Below are 19,085 nucleotides of genomic sequence, written 5' to 3'. Positions count from 1 at the left end.
TCAGCAGGATAGTGCATCACGCTCAGCACAGGGCACCAGGAACATCTCATACAAAAAAACCTCCTTCCACTTAGTGGCAAGCCAGTTCTTACCATAAACCAGCCTGCTGCTGCTGGTGGAGGTGGCAGGCAGTCACTCTCCCTCCTGAAGCCATGCTGTTTCGGTAGAACAATGAGGACTAAACCAGTTAATGTTTTAATCCCCAAGGCTGGAAAATCTGATTAGGCCCGCATCCCTCCCCAGAGAACTACACAGGGCTGTTTTCATGCTTCTACATGGAGCTCTGGCCTTTTAAATGCAGAGAAAAGAGGACACAGCTCCTTTCCCAGGAACTAGGCAGCTGTGCTGGTACCCACGTACAGCTCCATCTGAAGGGCTGGGATGCAGGGATGCTCTGCCCCTCGCCTGACCCACAGGACTCTGGGAAAGGCCATCTTTCACACATTGCGCCCTTGCCTCCCAGCTCCTCCTGGCCTGGAATGCAGCACACGTTGCAGGATTATTGTAAAACATGCCCTGCCTCTAATCCCTTCTCCTCTTGCCTTGCTCTGGTATTGACTGCAGGGAGATGTGTCAGGCCTGGGGTCAGGCTTGCCTCTTGCAATACCAGGGCACGCAAAAGGCTCCAGTCTCTCCAGCTGACTGCAGGACACGCAAGACATCGGAAAACACAGGCTGTCCCACAGCTTCACGTAAGCAGGCACCTGACAGCAAGGCCCTCAGTTTCCATCAGTGGCACTGGTGCTCCACAGCCACAGCCACAGTCCTGCCTGCAGGTAAACACCAGCCCTGTGCCAGACAGACAACCGCTTGCTGGGAGACCGAGGGCCTAATTCTGACTATCCTTATGGCCTCCCTGGTTTGCTCCTGGGGTGCCATACCAAGGGCACATTACAGGGCAAGTCTGGATGGAAGTGTGTGGCACACACACACAGCCATGCTGGAGCCATGCTGTACACACTATTACACACCCAGCTACAGCGAGCATCCAGCTGACAGGTCCCAGTCACACCACGACCAGCCCTGCAGCAACCCCCTGCCTGTCCAGACCTCACCGTGGGGACCATCAGGCCACTACAGCCTGCATAACCTCGATAAGAAATCTTTTTGCAATCTCAAAGGCACAAGTTGCTTAGATATCATTCTGCTTCTATTCATATTTTGCTTGCTTTCAAATGCTCTTTCCAAAGCTTTGTCCTTGGCACCTAGAGCACACTGCCCCATAAACAGGCAGGACCAGGAGACCTGGTGTGGTTCCTTCCTCAACCTGCAAGCAGAAACCAGACTCGTGGTGTGAAGGTCTGAGCGGTACGTTTAACCTCAGCAGCAGCGCACACACGGCCAGATGGGAACCAGGAGGCTCCGCGGTGCAGGGCACAGATGTTCAAGTCCCCCAGCAAGGGGAGCGCAGGCACAATGAGGTGCAGCCGAGCAATATGGCACTCAGCAGGGAGAGCAGCACGCGAGGGCTCAGCAGCTGCCTCTCCGCCTTTCACCTGCAGGCTACAGTGACATGCATGTGGAAGAACCACAAATGCCAACCTGCCTCCAACCACTTGCATAGACAAGGATGCTTTCAGTAAAGCAATGATTGCCATGCACTCAGCAAACCATTGCTTACAATCTCATCTAGAAGACAAAGCTTTTGCACTGGTTAAAAAAAGCACAAAAGCAACAAAGTCTACTCTCTGCTTTGTCCAGTACCTGCAGACTGTGTGGGGCCAAGCACGATAATTGTTTTCCCCAGTTTCTCCTGAATCATCACCTTCTTGCCTTAACCAAGAGCTCTCTGTACCACACGTGGCACCAGGAGGCCCTGGTCCTTGCTGGAGCTGAAGATGCTGACAAATAATAAAGGCTGCCTTGGGATTTCCCCAGTACAAACATCTTGATCTGCACAGGTGGCATGAGGAGAGGAGTGGAGACTGTACATGGCACCCAAGGCAACCACCCCTTCTTTCCCTGCTCAGCTTCTCCAAGTTTCAGCAACGTGTCCCAGGGAAAGCAGACAGCCTGTGTCCAAGTGCAAGGGCGCAGGAAGTGTCACAGCAAACAGGGCACGAAGGGACAAGTGACGACCCAGACAGTCTGCTTCAAGGCAGGACCAGCTCCACCCACACCATCCCCACCATATTCTTCTAAACTCTGAAAATCTCAAGGGTTAAAGGTCCCACATCCCTGCCCTCACCCACAGACTGTTGACTGATGTCCTTCCAGCAGGTAAGGACATGACCAAGAGCTGTCCACCACAACCACCCAGAATAACCTTTTCCCTTCCTCTGAGCACTTTAACTCCTCCAAAAATGATTTCTGCTTAGTCTTCTCTAAGCTGAACATCCCAGGTGCCTCAGTCTTCCCCTGGAGATCACATCTTCCAGCTCTGACTCTTCTTCTGTTCTCTTCTGAGCCTTCTCCACCTGTGCCAGGTCCTCCTGGAGCGTAGTATGCAAAACCGGTTTGCCCCAAAGCCTAAAACTAGGCTCCAAAACACCTTCCCTAGGAAAAGAGGTGAGATTTTAACATGTACCCAGCATAATTTTAATATGCATTAGCAAAAGAGAGTGTAGAAGCCCCTATGGTAAAGAAGTTAATTGGTGTGTGAGATGCCGTGAGATGAACACATGCCAAAGCTCACGCAGATAGCTACGAGAAGGAAGGAAAAGCTGCTTCTTAATAGGACCGACATACTGACATGTCCCCTTTGCACTGGAGTAACTCTAAACGGCTTCCATGTAACAAGATCTTGTCAGAGGCTGTCTTTACCCACCCAGCAGAGTATAACCTGCAGTGAGAGAGGAACTGGCTCCCTATGCCCAGCCCACAACCTTCTGCTTGGCATGAGTCTGGCAGCGAGAAGGGTGCTTTTTCACACAGTTGTGGATTTCATGGCCAGAAGGAATTACTAAACTAATCTGCTATTTTGCAAGCCAGGAAACTTAGCTACTTTCTGGTGAACCAAGACCAAGAACTTATACTAACTCTCTGAGGATCACATGCTCCCAGAACAGTTCGTACAGATGCATGCTCTACTGAAAATTGCTCCTGTGCTTTTAGGATGCAATAAAAAAAACACCAAAAAAAGACAGGGAAACCACAAACCCATTTGATTTAGGCAAAGAAGGACACTGCTCTTTCCTGCCCTCCTGAGATGGGCATGTATGTTACCGCTCAAGTCATCCAAAACCAGTGAAGCCTCTAGACTGCATCTAGAGCCCCTCTCAGCTGTAGCAAGACCAGCTCCTGAGACTGCAAGAAAAGGAAATTAAATGCAGGGCTGGGATCATTACTTTGAAACTATAAGCTCGTGCCACTGAGCCAAAGCCTGTTATATCGACATGGGTTTGTGTCACCACAGCTGCAGAGATCATTCTCCATCTCTGCTTGCTCAGCTCCCCTCCTCCCGGGACAGCTAGCAGCATGGGTACTCCGCAATGCTCTGCAAAGTTAGCTAGAGAAAAACTCTCAATGCCTTGCCCAGCAGGTTAAAGTTATAGAGTGAGCCACTGGAGAACGAGAAGAACCCCGCTGACGGCTGCACCACGCTCAGAAGCTGCCGGCAAAGCACAAAGCACCACTTGCAGAGGAGCAAATAACAAAAACCCCAAGTTTCCTTCCCTGGGGCAGAGAGCTCAGAGTGCAGTGTTGCTTCTTAAAGCCTCCAGTATTTAAAAGGTACTGAATTTGTACCTTGGCTGTCACACTAGGTGCTCTGCTCCTACTCTGTATCACCAGCCTGGGCAGCAGCTTTGAGGGAGGGAGAGAACCCTGCCTGCCAGTGAGTCCCGGGCTGAGAAGGTGGAGGGCAGAGCTCCGAACAGCAACCACTGGCCATGCAGCCTACATGCTGTGCCTCTGCTTCCTTCCTTTCATGCGAAAGGGGATACTACACCCAGCCCTGATGGTTACTCTGCATTACAAGAGCACCCTACCTTAGCACATATTGCAAACCCACCACATCAGCAATCCCTCCGTCCACGTGGTTATAGCCTCTGGGGAAACTGAGGCAAAGAAGTCCGATGCATCGACCCATCCTGTGTCCCCTTCTAATGAGTCCAGGAGGAGGAAAGGGAAAAGACTGCCAAGACATGCAGGCTCTTACCCTGTCTTCCCAGCACAACCCCCTCATGTGTTGGTCTTCCTAGGTAATGCGTTTTCACTCAGCATTCCTTGTTAAATAAGAAAAGGAGGACAGGTCCCTCTGCAGCAGGACAGAGAGGGCTGCTCCTTTAAGGCCTCTCCTGGATGCCCTTTCCCTTTGAGATGACTATCCTCGACTCCCTCCTTGTCTCCCTGTCTTTGATTTAAGAGTTCCTCTCCTGGCCCTGACAGTAAGGTATTTCTGTCCCACAGATTATAACTCACTCTGGGCTATTATTCAACTCCCAAGCCCTGGCCCTGCTGCATTTAGTCCAAACATAATATCCTTCATGCATATATTATCTGTCTCCCTATTATCTGGAATCATTTCGGAATTAAATTTCAGTCCTGCAATATTGGCTTGAAGAGCGGCTCGCTTTATGGGCTAGTCAAAGGTTAGAATACCAATCAAAATAACACTGCCGATGCAGAGAGACATTTTAATATTCCAAAACCCGGTAATTGTAAAAGGACATAATATTTTTTCCCTGATTACCCCAAAGGCAACACATGTTAACAAGGCGAGGGAGAGAGTGAAAGAAATTTCAGAGTACAGACAGCTGCACGACAGATTTAAAGGAGAAGTTGTGGATGGCTGCGTGCTCCAGCCCCCGGAGCAGGAGGGTTCCCCTGCCCGTGCCAGAAGTGCCGCGCTCCCGGGATGCTGTCCCCTCCATCCCCAGCCTCGTGGCATTCATGCCATCTGTGGTCCTCCAAGTCAGGAGCTTTCCAGGGTGCTCTCACAGCAAGGGAATGGAGCAGCTGGAGCTACGCCGAGTCAGACAGTCGAAGATTATCACGGCAGGAGAAACCACCACGATTGGCTGGCCTGAACTGCACAGGGCCACGAGGCTGCCCCAAATTAATTCCTGTTTGAACCAGAGCTGATCTTTTTAGGAAAAAATCTTCCCTCTTGAGCTGGAGAATCCGCCACAGCCCTCAGTAAGTTGTTCCAATGGCTAATTACCCTCACGGTAAAAATCTGCACCTGAATTACCTAGCTTTGGCTTCCAGGCACTGGAACCGCTTATGCTTTTGTCTTCTGGGCTGAAGGAGCCTCTTGCCACGTTTTGGCTCTCCCTTTAGATACTCAGGGACTACAGCCAAGTCTCCCCTACCCTCTTCTCCGGTACCCTAAATGGCTCCCAGGGTCTTTACCACACGGTGAGTGTTCCCACGGGTCTTGCAGTTCTCATCCAGTCTTCAAGTTTACAGAATCCCAGCATCCCATACCAGTCAAACCAGTCCCAAAGAAAGAGATGATCCTCCACTCCTACTCACCACTGCCTGTTTATAAACCCAACAGCAGCCACCACCTGGATGCAATATCTGCACACTTTATCGAAAATGATTTTTATGTTTTCTTTCAGGGCATTGATAAAAGTGTTAAATATACGAGGTCTGAGAAATAGATCCCTGTGGGACCCCAATAGGAAGACATGCACTCCATGATGATTACCCATTTACAATTAAATGCTAGGAGCTGTCAGTTTGCTCATTCTTAATCAATGTAATGTGTGCCATGTTGATTTTGTATCACTCTTGTTTCTTAATCAAAATGTCATAAGGTACCAAGTCAAATGGTTTCCAGAAGTATATTACATTGACGTGGTTACCTTTATCAACCAAACGTGTAGTCTCATAAAAAAAAAATCAAGTTAGTTTGAAAAAATCTAGTTTCCATAAATCCACATTGATTGGCATTATATTACCCTCTTTTCATTCTTTATTAATCAACTATGATATCTGGCTTTTCATTACTTTGCCCAGAATTAATGTCAAGCTGATAGGGCTATAATTACTTCATCGGTCATCCCATTTGCCCTTCTAAATTACTGGTACAACATTAGCTTTCTTCCAGTCCTCTAGAACTTCCTCCATGTTCAAAGACTTATTAACAGTCCGGGGCTTCTCAGCCAGCTCTTTTAAAACTCCTGTAAACCAGCTACGCAAAATGCCAACTGAAAGCCACCACTTTATCAGAAAACTGCATTGTAAGAACAAACCTCTTGCTCAGCTGTATGCCATCCTCTGCCTTCCTGCAAATAAGTTTCTATTGAACATGGTCATCTTGCTGTTAAAAGCATTTCTTCCATTTACTTCCAACTATGAACCAATGCCATTGCATGGAAAACACGCTCTTAGTGCCCTTAATTCTGGAGTCTCACTTCCCCTTTTGTTTCCTTTCACTTCTCCTGTTCCTGCCTTCTGAGAGAGACTTTCCAAAACCAAGAACTCCACAGTCAAGGGCAACAGCTCCCAGTGAAGGAAGGTGTGACAGGGTCTCAGAGCACTCACCCATGCTGCACACCAGCAAAGCACTGAGCACTGTGGGTATACAAGCAGCTCTTTGCAGTTATGTGGCAACATCTATCCATGTGCTTGATGCTTTGGCCATGAAGCACTCTGCCTGAGGAGCCCTCCTCTGTCATTTCTGACCTTACTAGGCATTTGATATGCCCTATAGCCACTAACTCAATAAACTGGCAATTGATAACAATCACAGTAAGTCCTCAAGAAGCTAGACCTCACGAAAGCAACTTCCAGGCATATGGGCCAAAAAATAAACCATTTCTCAGTTGCACCCATTTCAACATTATTCATCCAAAGCACTAAAGTCAGTTCAGCACCAAGCGCCTGAGAAGCCCTTAGAGCTCCTCCTCCCACCCCAGAGGCAGAAGGAATTGTTAATTCAGGAGAGACAAAAAGCTGTTAGCAAATCTTTGTTTGTTTAACATGTGTTTATTTCTTGTTGCCAAATATTAACAAAAGTGTCCTATTACATGCTTCCTCTGTCAGATTTCACAATGTGAGTAGGTGACCTTAAAACATTTGTGCACGTGTATTAACAGGTTGCTTCCAACTAGGAGTATCTTCAGATCAGTACAGGCTGGGCCCGGAAAAGGCCAGCCCTGCACACAGCCGTGTCCCCCCAGCACGGCCACGCTGCGCTCCCCAAGGCTCCATCAGCTCTGTTCTGTGATGCCCAGAGAAGAAAAGTTGTGTTTCTCCACACACATCATTCCAACCCTTGCAGAAAACCTCTCCTGGACTTCAGGAGAATGTCAAACTAGGACCAGTTTTCTATCACTTTTAATGTATCTAAAGACATGCTGCCCTCTGTGAACAGAAATCAAAGATGGTCAAACATGCCAGGACAGCTGTCCTGAGAAAGGGGCAGCTCTGTGATGGGTATGAAGATTTGAATTTTTAAAAAAAATTAATAAAATATCATTTGAAAAACAAGGAATAAAACAAAGCTTTAGTGGTTACATAAAACCTTTTAAGATACTCATCTTTTAACCACAAACATCCAGAGAAGAAATGGAAGATCAGGATAGTGTATGCAGTGTTAAAAACAGCTTCCACAATCCAGTTCTAGAGTCACAGAGCCCACAAGTGCCTTAGTGCCAACCCTCCAACAAGTTACGCCGCACTGGAAGAGACACAATGAAGCAAGAGTATGGCAGAGGTCTCAAGTCAAGAATAACATAAGGGAGAAGAACTGGAAATGCTTATTTGCTCCTTCACACAATGCAAGACCTAGGCATAAGAAAATGGACCTGTATCTTCATACAATATATGAACAAACAGAGTACAATTAATGCCTAATTAAACAGCAAAACTTATTGCTGCAGGATGCTGTAGAAACTGAAGGCATGAGCAGAGTCAGAAAAGGATGTACAAGTTTCTGGTAGATGGATGTAGTAAAACCAGTGGGTGCTAGACACAGTGGTCCAGAGGCAGCCACCAGCTCTCAATCCTTGAACAGACAACAGCTGGGAACCAGAGAAAGCTGACTGGAGTCATGCTCTCCTTGTTACACCTGCAAGCATCGGCTACTGGCCTCTGGCACAGAAAGGATCTGGGTTAGAACATTGGCCTGGCCATTTTGACAACCTCATTATCCTTCTAATGTTTTTCTTGCACATGCTAATTGTAAGAGAATCTAGCTTCTTCCACCTCCTCCCTCCATCAGACCAGTCTCCCCTCTGTGATGTGCTCCCAGCCCCACAGTGCTGGCACTCCTGCTGCCTGCCCCTTGTTTCCTGTTCCCAGGCTCCCGGCCACCCTGTGATGGCAGGAACTGTATCTTCAGCCTAACACAGCGTTGGCTCCATACCCGCAGAGTGAGGATCCACCACGGGACTGACCACAGCATTAACTCAAGCGAGACCTGGAATGATAAACCACAGAGGCTCCTGAAAGAGCAAAGAGAGCATGAACGGGAGCTGATCCTTGTGTTAGAATAAGCACTAGTGAATTTATCCAGGCTACCTGAGGATACTCTCAGGGCAGCAGCATGGTTGGAGCTTGTTAGCTTCAGCAGCTTTCCTTTTCACATAAAACTCGACCCACAACCTCCTGCTTTCTGCACGTATTCCTCCACTGGTGCCCCTGACATCCTGAGCATCCAGCTCCAATGATGCCGCTCAGGTTCTGCACCTTAGTCCTAACCCAGGGGGCCTCTGTGCATCGACGTGACAGGTAAATAAGGAGAACTGGCAGCCAGGATGGTGGCTCCCTATCGAGATGGTTTAGGGGGATATCTGAAATGTTGCAGCATTCAAAGAAAGCCTCCTCTGCTTTCTGCTGCCCTCCCACAAGGTTGAGCTAATCGAAGTGAAGAACATGATAAACTCTCTGCCCCGAGTCAGCTCTACACTGACAGTTCACCAGAGATACAAGATCGCTCAGTGACATTAAAAATGTCAGCAAACACTGATCAGGCTTGACGGAAGGGATGCATTAACAGGCGGGAGCAGGGGCATAGTGCAAGGTAAAACTTCAGCAAACGCGGTCAAGTGCACAGGCAGCTTTTCTCCTTTTGTCCTCCACAGAAGACTTTTTCACAGATCCCAAGACACTGTGGCCACCATTGCAGCAGTCAGGTGTGGAGCTCACCACCACCTGCACAGCCAGATCAATCCAAAAGGGTTTCCTGGGGCAACACAAGCGTGGCAGCTAGCGGGGGCCGATTCCCATCTTCAGCTTGCTCAAGAGGCAAGTCTCAGATATTCTGAAAGAGGCCTGGAGGCACAGGGTGCTCACCTCAACTGCTCCTGCAGCACACAAGTGACAAGGGAAGGAGTTTATTGGAGAATGAGCCCTGGGAATGACTGTCTCACCACTTTGGGAAGAGGGACTGCCGAGCGTGGAGCATCTCATGCAGAGGCAGCACAGACAAGGACTGTTTCTTCAGACAATACAGAACAGAGACAAAGAGGAGCTGAAGCTGTGTGTGCATGGGCAGAAGGCATCTGGAACATATTTTGTTGCTACCGCACTACCTGCAGGTACACAAACATGTCTGCTCCATATACACACCCTTCCATAAGTAATCCCACTCTTTCGTATTGCTTTGTATTTGCAGCAGCAGTTCCCTAACTCAGTAGACTCCTCTTGGTATCGCTGCTCACAAGCGGAGACCCAAAGGACAGATGGCAGATGCAGGTGGGGCCATCCTGCACAAAACTGCTCTCAGTCATACGTGCCATTTACGCTCATATGAACCGTTTTCCTGACAGCTGAAACATCCAAGTCTCTGCATTATCCATGACCTAGAAATCAGTAGTTTCACACCACCCCCTCCCCAACACCTTCACTTCATCGATCTGGTGAGAGCCAGACTCAGCCTAGGAGGGATTTCTAAGTCAGGGATGTGTCAGAGGGAGGGGAAAAGGGGGCACCTGAGCTATGGTGGGATAGATATCTGTCCTTATTTGTCACAGGGCATCAGATTTTAGAGAGTCAGAAAAACTCCAGATGTTTAAGGGATTAGAGGGGTTGAAGCAAGAACATTTCTGACACACATCCCCTCCATGCATGATCTGAAGGAGACTGGAGTCTTACTTTCTGAGCAACACACCTGCAGAGAGGGGACAAGAAGACACAGGTTCCGACCCACACGCCCCCATCCCACATGCTCAGCCTGGGACCCCTCCAGAGAGCTGGCAGGGGAGAGCTTTCCTCCTCTTCCTGCCATTAGCCCTGTGCTTGGTACTTCATGGATGCTCACCAGCCCTCAACTCAGTATCGCAGTACTTGGTGAATGAACGCCCAATACATGAACGCCCATCTTGAAGAACAGCCACTTGCCTGGATGTCCACATTATGATAAATCCCAGCTCCTAGGAGCCTCGAACTACGGGAAAGAGCCCTAAGTTATTCATCCTGAGGCCCAGAGGAGGAGCATGGCTGGATCAACCTACTTCTTAGCAAACATCACAGAACACAGGGATTTTTTTTTTTTTTTAAATATTATTATTCTGCAGCCATCAACCTGCTGGTTATATAGCTGCTATCCATTCACCGGAAGTTTAGTGAACTTCAAATGGCGATCATTAATGGTCACTGAACTGCAGAATGCCCCAATGTGCTTTCAGATTTCATTTACCAAGGACCAGCAATCAGCCAAAAGATTTGCTCTGACAGCGGGGAAATACAAGACTCTTTGACAAGTTCAGCCTGGAATGTGCTGCCAGCATCCCTTGTTAAGTTCATGTTCTACCCTATTTGACGGAACAGATCATGCAAATTGTCCTTCTGTGGCCACTCAGCCTGTCACTCATGCTTCCATTTAAAACAATAAATAAATAAAAGAACAAAAGAAAAGCCCACAAGTACAATGAGCTGTTTACAAGCAAATTCCACTTACCGAGACCCCTAATTATGAGGAAAAGGCACAGAAATCCAAATAAAACATTAAATTGGATGGGGGAAGGGAATCGTACTCATCCGAAGGTTTAAGCAGGAGAGCCACACCAGTTTCTCTTGGGCACAGACCCCATCCTCCCCCCTTCACCCTGCCACTGCTTGTGATCACACTTCTTTTCTTCCCACTTTGATTTGTAGCTTACAGCATCACCACATTTTTCTGTGCAGATGGAGCAGCTGTGCCAGGAGGCCCTGTGGATGCACAGCAGGCTGCTCTTTAACCACCCAGAGAAGGCACGGAGCAACACAAGGCACCAGACAGTAAAGTCCAAGGTATTTGCTTTGCAAAGTGACCACTGATTTCTTAGATGGACGTGCTGCTGAGACAGCTCCTCTTCTCAACAGCGCAAAGGGAAATACCGATTTTTATTTGGGAATATTTCCACGTGTTTATCAACCGTAATTCAATCTGAAGGGAACTAAGCTCCAAGGAGCCTTACATGGTTGCAAACCAAAACAGAGTCAGCAACACTGGGGCCAACACAACCTTCGCTGAAGAGGGGCCTCACAGTGTCCCGCTATTATGCAGACACTGCACTGTGCCTGCCACAATGGGATTCTCCCCAGCTGCAGAACACATCCCATCAAGTACAGTAAGACTCTATTAGAGGAGATACAATAGGGAGCCGGAGGACTCGTTCAGCCCAGCTTCTGAGAAAATAACTCATTTCAATGCAAAACAGCAGTAGTTATTAGACACCTCCTTAAAGAGGAGAGGAGAAGGACAAGGGGAGGGGGGAGAGAGGGAGACAGGGACCATGGCAGTTTGCACAAAAGTACCTTTTTCAGATTAATCCACTGTTTGAAGTAATCAGCAACCGGCAGCCCTAAGTACTGGCACTGTCCTGGTAACCTGTAAGAGAGAAGAGAGAGCAGGTTTGATTCAATCAGTGTCCTGACAACACAAACTCTGTTTTCTTAAGTGCATTTCGTTCTGAGATGGAAGAGACCCTCAAGTCTCCTGTAATATGCTGCACATCAGAAGGACTGTAGCTCTTAGCAAAAAAATCTCACGAGAGCACAGCTTGGCTGAAGACTTGTATACATCTAGTCACATCCAGGCTGCTGACAGCTTTCAGACAGAACATTGCGAACAGGAGCTGTGTGCAAGTGCAGCAGGCAGCTCTTTTCCACAGGGGCCAACCCCGACTGGAGCATCCGGGCTGTGCTTAGCTAAGTGAACTCATCACAAATCCCTGCAAAACCATCCTGCTTAACCAGCAGCTTGCAGGGCACACGGGAGGGCTGACAATTCACCTGTCATGCCCTGGTGCTTTTCCATTTGGCCTAAAACACCGAATGAGACATGAGGGAGGGAAGGAGGCACCAAGTCATTCATTTTTTGGGTAGTAATGCTGCAGGACCAACTTTTTAGGGCTAAGAAAGCAAAGGCTGTTTTCCAAGCAGGTGCTTAAAAGAAGAGAGCAGTCACAACTCTAAAGACGCAAGGTGCTGCACACTGTCTCGCTACAGGTTTGAGCATCATCAGCCAGAGCTGTGAGCATGTGTATTTAACCTCTCCCTGCCTACAGCAAGCTGCTGGAATAGGGCTCACAAAACAAAACGGCAGCAGTAAGGGAGGTGGGTTCCCTGAAGAGACAGCAGGACCCCAGGATTTGGAAAGCTGTTCCTCCCACACTGTGCCAACCCCAGTGTGTTTGCAGGGGAGCTACAACGTGCCCCTCAGATGGGGAAGGCTGAGTCGCAAAGCCATGCGGCTCCAGCCAAGCCTGTGTGGGGAGATGAGTTATGTGAGTTTTCCCCGGCCAGTTTGATCTGATCAAGAGTAATTGATGGATCTTGTTCATTCACATACTGCTCAGCACGCCTGGGGCACTGGTCACAGTATCTTTAACTGAAGCAAAGGAACATCCCAAATAAATATGTCAACTAAATAAATGACTAAATTAGAGCAGTTTGTGCATGTTAAAAGCCACAACCCCAGAAATTGGCTTTTGCAAACAGAGGGGGGTGGGGAATTTCACAACTTCCTTGGGCATCTGGGGCCTGTCAGGGGAGGTTGTAGGGGAGGAGGGAAGAGCTGCGAGTGCCAGCATCAGCTGCTCAAACATCCCAACACAGACCACGTCCAGGGCAGAGCCTTCTCCCACTCTCCATAGTTTTTTAATCCAGACTGGACATCAGATTCAAGGCGAAAATTCAGGAACAAGCTCTGGTCAGATGTGGATACAAGCTAGACACACCGCCTTCAGCTGGGGTGCACCATCAGCACCCCATGCAGTACCTGAGTGCACAGCCCAGCTCCAGACCCCCTGGGGAACAGGGCAGCATCTCTTCAGTCCTACAAACAATTTCTCAATAAGGAGCTGAAAGAGGGAAACAAATAATGCGCTTGCAGATAATGTGAGACCCAGGGTAGGGCAGTACCAGAGGGGTTTGGTCTCACTGCTGCCTCCATTCTATGGGAAGAAAAGGAAGGGAGCTGGCAAATATATCCAAGGGAAACCTTCTGGGAATACATGGCCAACAGAGCCCGCACATACCCCCCAGGGTACTGACTTTGTGAGACCTGCTTAGGCTAAGAAAGGAATAGACTCTCTGTGACAAAACCAAATGCCTGGTCCTGAAAAGATGCACGTGTAATCATTTAGAAACAATAATTTAAGTCATACAAACACATTTGAACAAAGAGGTCCGGAGGAATCTCTTTGAAAGGAGGAAGCCTGTCAAAAGAACGAGCTTCCAAGTAGCAGGACTATGGCGATTTGCAGGGTAAGCAATGTGACTTGACAGCACAGTCTCATCTCTGGGCACGGCTCATCTGATGCTAGCACCATCGCACTGAAATAAACCACCTGGAGTCACTCCTCGCAATTGCAGAGCCGTCACATAAATAGCAGCCTGATCCATGCATTTTACAGCCATTACACATATGTCCATGACATTCCGTAGCTGAACAGACCTGATCAGCCCCAACCGGGATGCTAAGAAACCTCTTTCTCCAGGAAAGCTGCTTTCTACTGGTGCCCAAATCAAAAAAGAACACAAGAAAAAGAACCATCTAAAACAAATGACCGGTCTTAATTACAGATATGTGATCAGCTCAACCTCTCTTACATTGCTCACATTTAGCTAGAGAGGATGATGACAGCAGTTAGCAAAAGGTACATTACTAAAAGATGAGTTTCTCCTCCCAGCCCAAGAGGTTTTCATTAATACAGGTCTCAGCCTAGCTCCAGTTAGAGAAATAACTATCAATTCACCTAACATTTGGATAGGGCCCAGAAGCAGTGAGTATAGCATTGTTCTTGTTAGCCACAGGAATTGACAGCTAACCACTCAGTGCAATGAATGGCATCCAAAGCATTTCCATCCCTGTGGGACCAAAAGGCCCAGTAAACTGGACAGTCTAGTTCTACTTCCACCCCGAGACTGATGGCAGTACGCCCTGGGCGCTGGACACTGGGTTTTTAATTGGAGAAAATAAATGCTCCAAATAAATATGTCAACTAAATAAATGACTCATTTTTGCAAACAAGTAACAACCCAGAAACAGCCTGTGAAGCTGTGTGACCTAAGGACATTCCCCATCCCCCTCCACACTTGTGCTCCCCTCATTTCATGTTAGCACCAGAGAGCCTTTAAGTTTTTCAAGCACTAGAAGACCTATGTTCATGCTAGAACCTGGGTGGGCTGTCAGCAGCACAGACCAAAGCATCAGTTTACTTCCCAAGCTGGAAGACGCAGGCCCGGTGGCTCCAGGCCAGCAGGACACAGCCATTCCATGTGCTTGCGTTCAGCAAAGCATCGCCATATGGGTCTGGTCTGGGTACACAGCGCTCCCAGCGCAGGGAACCAGGGTCTCTCATGGCGCAGAAGCCAGGTCCCCAGCAGCTACAGGAAGGAACACACCCCTGCAATGTCTTTTCCCCAGCTCCAAGCTCGTCACCTGCAGGGTCCCCCCAGTCCTCAGCCTGGTGACCAGACAGGAGTTTCTCCAGCATCTTCTCCAGGTTGGAGTGAACCAGGTACATCTGTGGCTCTCCTGGGGAATAGAAGCGCCAGGGCCTGTGAGGAAGTATCTCTATTTATCAGGGCCATCGTTCACTTGAGCAGCTCATTTGGTAAATGCGCTCCCATGCTCAGTACAGGCTCTTGCTCTTGCAAGAGTCAGCCCTGCTCACTGGGGGCAGCTTTGCTCAAGCAAAGAGCTCAGGATTTGGCCCTTCCTCACGTAAAGGAAAAATGATGGTACATTTCACTGCTTTCAACATTCCATGATCCTTCCAGCTTTCGAATGAGGTCTTACTGCCTCCCCAGACACTGAAGCTGTCGCTTCTTAGGAAGGAAGCTGGCTCTCAAAACCACCCCATCAGCCAAACACTGTGGCTTCAAGTACAACTGCACTTGACGGAGAGAAACTTAAAAATGGCTGTGGGATTTTCCAGCCTCCGATGCAGCTCTGGTAAAGTCTGTATCCCCAGCAGCAGAGATGGGAGTGCACAACCCCTGCCTGCTCCCAAAATGCAGGTCACCTTTGGGCAGAAGATTAAGTGACATTGGGTAGCACACTCCCTTCCGCCAGCCAAGCAAATACAAGTCCTCCTTGGACTGTGGTCAGCAGTGGCAGCTCCGCACCATTTTCAGAGGGCTTTCCTCACCCCAGGCTCTAATTTCCATCCAGCCCTGCTCCTCCACTCTCCAGGGTAAACGGGGCCTGGAGATGAACGGGATGCAAATAGGAGGTGAGGTGACATGGCTGCATTTCTCCTGTTGAAGCTGGCTCTCTCCAAGGCGGCAAGAAGCGCACAGCTCAGCCGTGATAAACGGCCTTGCTTTAGTTATCACTTTCCTTAAGTTAAGGAGAGCAGCCTGGTGATGGATGGGCTGGAATTCGGTTATCAGGGAAGGCTGTCAGCCAGAGTTGCCTATCTCCACACACATTTAGCAGGGCGTCATTATGCGATGGCATGGAGTTAAAATATGACCAAGGGTATTGAAAGAAAAAGAACAGGATTTAAAAAAAAAAAAAGGCAAATTGAGCAACAATAAAGGAGCATGAGGCAAGAACGTTATCGTACTAGTGACACCTTTTATCTCGGTCTGGTTAGCTAGAGCAGGGCACAAATTGGTCCTTCCTCCACTATTGTATCCTCTTGTACAAACAGAGGCAGATAAAATGTGTCACCAGTGCGATAGCATATCAACTTAACCCTAATTATCTAGGGGGTCAAACTAAGAAATAGGGGTTTCTCATTTCAACAGGTTCCTCCGTCTCTGCTCGGAGACACCACATTAATATGGAAAGGGGACGGGCAGCCGTAATTGATTTCCGTCACTCAGGTGGTCCTGGCGTATAAAAAATTAATGCTTGATTCTCCCAACTAATCAGAGCTGGTTAACGTCCATCTGCTTCTGGGTTCAGGATGTCAGGAGACAAAGAAATTGGGCCACTTTCTACACACTGGGTGTGTTGATATTGAGCCAGTTAAAAGAACAAGTCCCTCTATGGGAAAGATAAAGGGACATTAAACCTTGGTTTTTATAGACCTGGTCTCAGTCTTCCAAAAAAATCCATGCCCTGGAGACCTTGAGTTGTAAGAGATGAAGAACATTTTAATTGTGTCCCAGCCAACCTCACTGCACCAGGCTGCAAAGGAGAAGGCAGGCAGGCTCCTGCCCTGGAAACTTCTTGCTGAAGGAGGGCTGGAAAGCCTGAAGGAAACTGCTTGGGTGCTGCAGCACACAACAGCAACAAGGTGAGAGCCAAATAGAGAAGCTGTCAAGTCATCTCAGCCTGACACCCTAGATCAAAGCAAGGCTGGTTGAGGGGTCACTCTGGACCATGCGGTGCAGAGGTGCTGCTCTGTTTTGATGTAGGGTGGGATGTCTGCCAGGCCGAGAGGAAAGCTTGGAAACCCTCTAAGAAAGCAAGCTAGTGAGAGAATAACATCGTGTCCTAAGGCACCTGAGATATTTTAGCAGAGAAACAGCACTATGACAGGCAAAGCCACCATCTGTCTGCACTGAACCTCATGGGAGCTGGAGCCAACCTAGGAATTTAAAGCAGTTTAGGTAAACCCACACCCTCCCAAAGAAGCAGCCTTAAGTTGATCCATACTTGGTTAAAATAGCAGGTCCCAGCCAGGAGGGTTCAATGGCCTGGGGACGCAAAGGGGCAAGAGCCTGCTCCAAAGTGCTAAGACTGCGGGAGCATCTCACGGAGGTGCAGAAAGCCTGTCTGGGTTTTGCCAAAACCATCATGCCTGGCCAGGAGGGCTCCAACGGCGAGATGCCACAGCACCCACACACAAGCAGAGCATCCTGGGTACACAGCACAGCCCAAGCCATGCTGCAGCCTGCAGAAACTGAAGCATGCTGACCCATACCTCCAAAAAAAACCCCCAGCCCCAACTCCTCCATCCCAGTAATTCAAGTTAGACTGAAGCAGCTTTCCTGCGTTATCCAAGGCTTTGGCAGGTAGATGTCTCCTCCCCAGCACTGGAGTCACCATGCCACTCAGCATAAAGAGGCAAGAGCAGAGTCAGTCTCCACTCACGCTCCTGTCCCAAGTGAAGGATAGAGCGATGAACCCCCTGCCAGACCTCTGGCACGCCACTCACACGCTCCTCAGCTGCACAGACCTGCCAAGAAGCCAGAGGAGCCCACTTATCCTTGCTTCCCACTGGATGAGCCCTTGCCAGGTGACTGCACCCTGCTCTCTCTGGGCACACTCATGGTGCCATCCCTCTCTGTCCCCCATCACTGGGAGCCAAACCACCTCAGCACAGCTGTACTTAAAATTCACAAGCAGTAGCTGTGGAAACACAATACATTTGGAGAGGGTCTGAAACCCTGAGACACGTCCCTTCTCCCTCTCTCTTTGCTTTCCTTCCACCCTCTCAGTTCTCTCAACCACCCCCAAACTTGTCACAGTGCAACAAGCCTAGAAGCTGCACATCAGCTTTAAATATCAGCATGCGTGAAGCAGGGACATGAGAGCAGGGAAGTGGGAACAGACAGAGTAAGCCTCCATCGCCTGTCAGGAAACACTAATGAATTTCAACACCAGCAGCCATTGCCTCAGACGGGCTGGTGAGAGGAGGAGACGGAGTTACAGCAAGGAGGCTTTGCAGGAGCAGCCTGCCTTTTTTCAAAGCCCCCTCTGTTAATAAATGTCATCACTGAGCGGGCTGCAGCAGTCCTCAAGCCAGGATGGGGTGGGCCGGGGGGAGACAGGCGACTGACAGCACTCAGGATGCCTGGGCAGCGCAGCCTTTTCTTCTGCTGCATCCCCAGACAGGAGCCAGGAAAAGGAAGGAGACGGGACGGGACATGGCTGTTGGCATGAAGCTATCTTCCATTAAGGTCCCAGTACCTAAATACCAACCTCCACAAGGAGCCACAAATGCCACTCCCCAGTCCTGCTCACCGGGATGGATGGAGGCTCTGCAGAGAACGGCCCTTGGGATGGGCAGAGGGATGCAGAGACATCCAGACACACTGCCTGTGTTCCTTGCAGCAGCAAAGGGTTACAGAGCAGCCTGTTCCTTTGCTAACACAAATGCATTCCCGAGGCAGTGCAGGAAGAAGTATCCAGCACAGGGCACTGCACGGCAACCGCACCGATGCACAACATGAAGGTCAGCGCAAGTCTTCTTTACAAATGTCAACCTGTCATGTCTGGATATTAATGAGGGCTGACCAGCAGCTAAAATGCATCCATGCTCCATTAGTAATAAGAGACACAGGATGCAGGAGAAGAGCACACACCACGGCATGTGGAGGCACCCATGGGTCTGCAGGGCCCAGCCCGGGGAGGTGTGGTGATGCACAAGATAACCAGTGCCACTCCAGCTGCCCAGGAAGGAGAGCAGTTACCACACAAACCCCTTCACTGGAGTGTGTGTTATCTTTTCCCATCAATCTTTAATTGGATTAGTGTAATGAGGCCACAAAACCCAGGCTAAGCAGCGAGGCTAATACCTGGCACTTTCAGACCTTGCTTTCTTTTTCCATGATGCCCATTCTGGCCAGTGCTGCTTTCTCTCTCTACCAGGCATATTCCTGCCTAGGAAGCTTAAAAGGTAAGCTGCAAGCCTTGAAACTCACAGCAGCACTGGCTGAAATGTCTGAACACTCACCATCCATCATATGCTAACAGCCAGATCTCCTCTAAATTTTTGCTGGGCACAAAGAAATTTGAGAGAATCTCAACACCCATGCTTCCCAAGCAGCTAGCCTGCAAAAAGGCTGTTACCCCAGACTGC

At 49.0% G+C, this 19,085-nt stretch overlaps 1 protein-coding gene across 1 annotated transcript in view; it reads right to left on the bottom strand.

The window, feature by feature from the left end:
- ERI3 (ERI1 exoribonuclease family member 3) overlaps positions 1 to 19,085 on the bottom strand; it is a gene marked incomplete at its 3' end in the record, with an annotated part of 86,245 nt that overhangs the window by 30,837 nt on the left and 36,323 nt on the right. The window contains exon 5 of the mRNA XM_010086709.1: positions 11,635 to 11,707. Within this exon, the coding sequence (XP_010085011.1) occupies positions 11,635 to 11,707 (73 nt within the window). The remainder of the gene's footprint in view (positions 1 to 11,634; positions 11,708 to 19,085) is intronic.

Source organism: Pterocles gutturalis, unplaced genomic scaffold (genome assembly GCF_000699245.1).
Source record: "Pterocles gutturalis isolate BGI_N339 unplaced genomic scaffold, ASM69924v1 scaffold16961, whole genome shotgun sequence".
NCBI classification, from domain to species: Eukaryota; Metazoa; Chordata; class Aves; order Pterocliformes; family Pteroclidae; genus Pterocles; species Pterocles gutturalis.
This window is presented reverse-complemented; position numbering and strand designations above follow the sequence as displayed.